Below are 5,479 nucleotides of genomic sequence, written 5' to 3'. Positions count from 1 at the left end.
CTTTAAAACAAACTGGATGCTGGGCTATATTGCTAACCAGTTGAGTTAAGATACCCAGAAGCCATACTGAAGCTATATAGTGTTCAGGTCAGGGTGCACCTCGAGTGCTGCAACAGTTCTGGTCACTGCAACATAAGATTACTGTCCCAGTGGCAGTCATTTGTTTTTGGTCCACCAGGTGTCTGCGGCACATGTGGAAATCTATCACCATCCTTAAGAGTATTCAAACCAAACTGAGAGAGTTCCCACCTATAATGGTAACTCACAAGATTTTTATTGGATTTAAATGTGCACTTTCTCCCTGGGGAACGCATCCTAATTACCTAATTTTGGAAATTATGAGGCACAGGTTAGGAAGAGACAAGGCTTGGGGACCCCAGAGAGTATGTAGGGATACTGCTGGACTCCAACCAGCTAAAAACTTGTCCAGATTGGACAGGTCTGCCCTTCCTGATGAGCCAACATGACTGTGCTGCAGTGTCTTGGAATACTCAGCCATTTCATCTCCAAGGGAGACCCTGTTTACCTCTCCCTTCCCCTTCCCCCCCCTCACGGAGGATGGTCAAGAGGCAATACAGAGGAGAGCCACAAGGATGATCCTGAATGTTAGAGGGATGAGCTATGAGCACAATCAGACCGGCTCGGGCTCTTTAGATTTGAGAGATGAGCAGGCCTTACAGAGGAGCAGAACATTTACATTTGTTATTGTTAAGTGTAGTGACTGTGGTTTGTGGGCAAACACAGCAGATAGTTTTCCCCCACAATGTCCCGCACACATCCAAACATCCAGTCAATTACCAATTTTAGGTCTATTTGGAGCCATTAATGAAGCAGAAACCACGCAAGTATTTATTATTATTATTATTAAAGCACTCAATTCATAAATTAGGGAGAAGGGAGTAGAGGCCAAGAGGAGAGGTCAGAGGGGATTATGACGGGTGAAGACTCATGTGGAGTGTCTGTTTCCGAGCTGTTAGTTCACGCAATGCCACAAAACCCGCCCAATTGGGCGTGAAGCCGCCCAACCCGGCCACACGGGGGGGGGGCGAAGACTGACGTCATCGGAGGCGGGGCCCGGTCGGCGGGTGATTGACAGGTTAGGTCCCATGGTGTGGGGGGGCCTTCCCAGCAGCCACCACGCGGCTGTGCCACAGGCGGGAAATGCGCGTGCGCAGAGCGGCCTGAGGGACTGCGCGGGAACATCCCGAACCCGAGAGGCCCCGCCCGGTAACTCACCACTGTCTGTGTGGGGGTGTGTGGGGGGGGTCTGTGTGTGTGTGTGTGTCTCTGTGTGTGTGTCTGTGTGTGTGTGTGTCTGTGTCAGTCAGTGTCTGTGTGTGTCTGTCTGTGTGTGTGTCAGTCAGTGTGTGTGTCAGTCAGTGTGTGTCTCTGTGTGTGTGTCTCTGTGTGTGTGTGTCTGTGTGTGTGTGTGTGTGTGTGTGTGTCCGTCTGTGTGTGTGTGTGTGTGTCAGTCAGTGTCTGTGTGTGTCTGTGTGTGTGTCTGTGTGTGTGTGTCCGTGTGTGTGTGTCCGTGTGTGTGTGTCTGTCTGTGTGTGTGTGTCTGTGTGTGTGTGTGGGTGTGTGTCTGTGTGTGTGGGTCTGTGTGTTTGTCTGTGTGTGTGTGTGTCCGTGTGTGTGTCTGTGTTGTGTGTCAGTCAGTGTGTGTGTATGTCTGTGTGTCTGTATGTGTGTGTGTCTGTGTGTGTGTGTGTGTCTGTCTGTGTGTGTGTGTCTGTGTGTGTGTCTGTGTGTGTGTGTGTGTCTGTGTGTGTGTGTCTGTCTGTCTGTGTGTGTGTGGGTCTGTGTGTGTGGGTCTGTGTGTGTGGGTGTGTGTCTGTGTGTGTGGGTCTGTGTGTTTGTCTGTGTGTGTGTGGGTCTGTGTGTCTGTCTGTGTGTCTGCCAGTGTGTGTGTGTCAGTCAGTGTGTGTGTGTGTGTGTGGGTCTGTGTGTCTGTGGGTCTGTGTGTGTGGGTCTGTGTGTGTGTGTCAGTCAGTGTGTGTGTGTCAGTCAGTGTGTGTGTGTGTGTGTGTGTGTAACAAAGAACATCATGAAATGCTCCTTTATAAACTGTTGGTGCTAAGTATCAATGATAAAACATGGACATGGATTTGAAATTGGCTGATGGAAATGAAGCAGAGGGTTGTTTGAGGAATTAGGTCAAAATGTGTGAGTGGGAGTGGGGAGAGATGTGTGATGTCTCGGTTATACAACGAGCAGTGTGTGTATGTCAATGATCTGTGTGTCTGAGTCTGTAACCAGTGTGTGTGTGTGTCAGTGACCGGAGTGTGTGTCAATGACCGGAGTGTGTGTCAGTGACCGGAGTGTGTGTCAATGACCGGAGTGTGTATCTGTGACCAGTGTGTGTGTCAGTGACCAGTGTGTGTGTCAGTGACCAGTGTGTGTGTCAGTGACCGGAGTGTGTGTCAGTGACCAGTGTGTGTGTCAGTGACCAGTGTGTGTGTCAGTGACCGGAGTGTGTGTCAGTGACCAGTGTGTGTGTCAGTGACCGGAGTGTGTATCTGTGACCAGTGTGTGTGTCAGTGACCAGTGTGTGTGTCAGGGACTGGGGCTGGGGGTGGGTTTGTGTCTGATGCTCTCCCCATCATTGTTGATGGGTTAGGGTGGTCCTCGCTGGACAAGCAGTGGGAAAGTTTGCCAGACAGTAATATCAATGTGGTTTCAGCTGGTTAGGCTCCAACACACACTCTTGGCCCCCAAATCTTGATGATGCAAATGAAGGGTTTCCGCATGTGTCAGCCACTCGGCTGAACAAGCAAAAACAGTAAAATTGAAGTAAAAATATTGGGAACTACTTATATTTTTTTAGTGGAATTCTATCCTGTATTTATTTAAACTTTGTTCTGCATAGGTTTGATAAAAATGGAGTCCTTTGACACGCTAAACCTGAACCAGTGGCAGAAGCATTACTTCAATACCATCTCCAATACCTGCACACCTCGACACAGAGCAGATGCTTACCGGGGACATATTTTGCAGTTGCAGTACTCATTGGCAAAGTCAGATATATCTCAGGACTGCACTGCCAGCTTATTTAGAAGATGCACTGAAAAATATTCAGCCATTGTTGACTCTGACAATGCGGAGACTGGGTTGAACAATTATGCTGACAGTGTTCTCAGCTTATCAAGATGTCAGAAGAATGAGAGTGAGCAGTGGCAGTCTTCACTGTCCGCCAGTAGCATTAGCAAATTAAAAAGTGTGCAGGACATGGTTAAATCTAGCAGTGAAGCCTCAGCCTCACTAGTTTCAGCAAAAGATGTTTCCATGGTAATAGGTAAAGCTAATCAAATAGAAATATCGGGTTGTCATAAAACAACACCTTCCAGTAATACTGGAAACTCCGTTCCAAAAGATACGCATTTAATTGCCTCGCTATCTGATGTTGCTTTAAGAAATGTTAGTGAAAAATATGCTACAGACAATAGAAAATGCCAAACCTTTACTATTTCATCTTTAAACTGTCTGCAGAATGTGCACCAACGACTAGATACTAAGCCTGGAGCAGATGAAACCAACACTTTAGACTCTTCAAGTACATTCTCATTGACAAGCTCCAAAAATATTCATTGTGATCAGTTTGGTTCTAATGAAGTGTCTGCAAATTGTCCATCAATGTCAGCTAACGCTCCAGCTCATGCAGGTCAAACGGGAACTGTTTCTGGACAAAATGTGCCTTTTGGCAACCATTTATCTCTTCTTGCACCTCTCAGTTCCTCAAAGAGGAAAATGTTCTATGGCTCTGGAGATGGAGGTACTGAGTCATGTAATAGCACAAGTTATGGTCATTTTCAGAATCGAAACATAGCTAATTCTTACCAAAAGAATTTTGATGGTGGATCCAGAAATGGAAAATATGATGGTCATGCTGTTGATGAAGGCAGTGTAATTGCTTTTAAAACTGCTAAGGTGCAATTGTACATCGATCAGCAGAAAAAGTTTGGCAACCAGAATCAACGTCCAATGGCATTGAATAATTGCACAAAGAAGTCACTTGGCACAGCAAGATCCCGGGGGTTATTTGGCAAATTTGTTTCCCCGGCATCAAAACAGGACAGTGGGGATGAAAATTGCCAAATGTCTGCAGGGCTTTATGGGAACAATTCTGATGAAACCTCCCTCCCAGTAGATGAACGCTTGAAGAATCTTGAGCCCAAAATGATTCAACTTATTATGAGTGAAATTATGGACCACGGACCCCCTGTGAACTGGGATGATATTGCTGGGTTGGAGTTTGCCAAATCAACTATTAAGGAGATAGTGGTTTGGCCTATGCTTCGACCGGATATATTTACCGGACTCCGTGGTCCTCCCAAAGGAATTCTGTTGTTTGGCCCTCCTGGTACTGGTAAAACTCTGATTGGTAAATGCATTGCGTGTCAGTCAGGGGCTACCTTTTTCAGTATTAGTGCTTCATCGTTAACTTCGAAGTGGGTTGGAGAAGGGGAAAAAATGGTCCGTGCAATGTTTGCTGTAGCACGCTGTCACCAGCCTGCGGTCATCTTCATTGATGAGATTGACTCTCTTCTTTCTCAGCGAGTTGATGGGGAACATGATTCTTCACGTAGAATTAAAACTGAATTTTTGGTCCAATTGGATGGTGCCAGCACTTCAGCAGATGACCGGATACTTGTGGTCGGAGCCACAAATCGGCCCCAGGAAATAGATGAGGCAGCTCGCAGACGCTTGGTCAAAAGACTATACATACCTTTGCCTGAAGGATCAGCAAGGCAGCAAATAGTGGTGAAGTTAATGTCCCGTGAAAACTGTCCTCTGAGTCCAGAGGAACTGGAACTGATTATTCAACATTCAGAAGGATTTTCAGGTGCTGACATGACGCAGCTGTGTTGCGAGGCTGCTTTAGGACCCATTCGTAGTATTCAGATAGCGGATATCTCCACTATCACACCTGATCAAGTACGACCTATTAAATATATAGACTTTGAAAATGCTTTTGCAAATGTGAGGCCAAGTGTTTCTCAAAAAGACTTGGAACTATATGAGGAATGGAATAAAATGTTTGGCTGTGGCCGATGACTGACTTAAAATGGGAATATTTGAGCATTTAACATTGTTTTACAAAGAACTCGAATAGAAATCTGTTTGTACTGTTTGATGTTTCGGTTCCTACCATTGCAATAAAGTTGACTATAAAAAAGCTAATTTAACATGTTTTAACTTTTCTCTTCCTGATAAGGTTGAAAAAGCCCTTAATATTCCCATCAAATGGGCAAAGCTTTTATGTAAAAAGGTGAAGAATTGCATCTTAGGCTATTGTATGTATAGTTTAGGTTTATTAATTTATTTTATCACGATTGCTTGAGCTTTTTATCTGAAATCGCAGGGTTTCAACCGCCAATGTTCTACTTGCCTGAAAAATTAGTATTTTACTAATGTGTGTGTGTGTGTGTCAGCTGGGAGTAGCACTCTCACACCTGAGTCGATGGGATGTGGGTTCAAG

General features: G+C 45.5%; 1 protein-coding gene across 1 annotated transcript; it reads left to right on the top strand.

The window, feature by feature from the left end:
* The first annotated feature begins 1,177 nt into the window (after positions 1 to 1,177).
* fignl1 (fidgetin-like 1) lies at positions 1,178 to 5,181 on the top strand. Its single transcript, XM_007897482.2, has 2 exons — positions 1,178 to 1,227; positions 2,870 to 5,181. The coding sequence occupies exon 2, from the start codon at positions 2,881 to 2,883 to the stop codon at positions 5,053 to 5,055; it is 2,175 nt and encodes a 724-aa protein (XP_007895673.1). The 5' UTR covers positions 1,178 to 1,227; positions 2,870 to 2,880; the 3' UTR covers positions 5,056 to 5,181.
* The last annotated feature ends 298 nt before the right edge of the window (positions 5,182 to 5,479 follow it).

The sequence above is a fragment of the Callorhinchus milii genome, unplaced genomic scaffold (assembly GCF_018977255.1).
Source record: "Callorhinchus milii isolate IMCB2004 unplaced genomic scaffold, IMCB_Cmil_1.0 Scaffold2, whole genome shotgun sequence".
Classification (NCBI taxonomy): Eukaryota; Metazoa; Chordata; class Chondrichthyes; order Chimaeriformes; family Callorhinchidae; genus Callorhinchus; species Callorhinchus milii.
Note: the sequence above shows the minus strand (reverse complement) of the source record. Positions and strands in the feature narration are given on the sequence as shown.

Coding starts and splice junctions, on each gene's coding strand:
- fignl1 (XM_007897482.2), top strand. CDS start 2,881: ATGGAGTCCTTTGACACGCTAAACCTGAACCAGTGGCAGAAGCATTAC.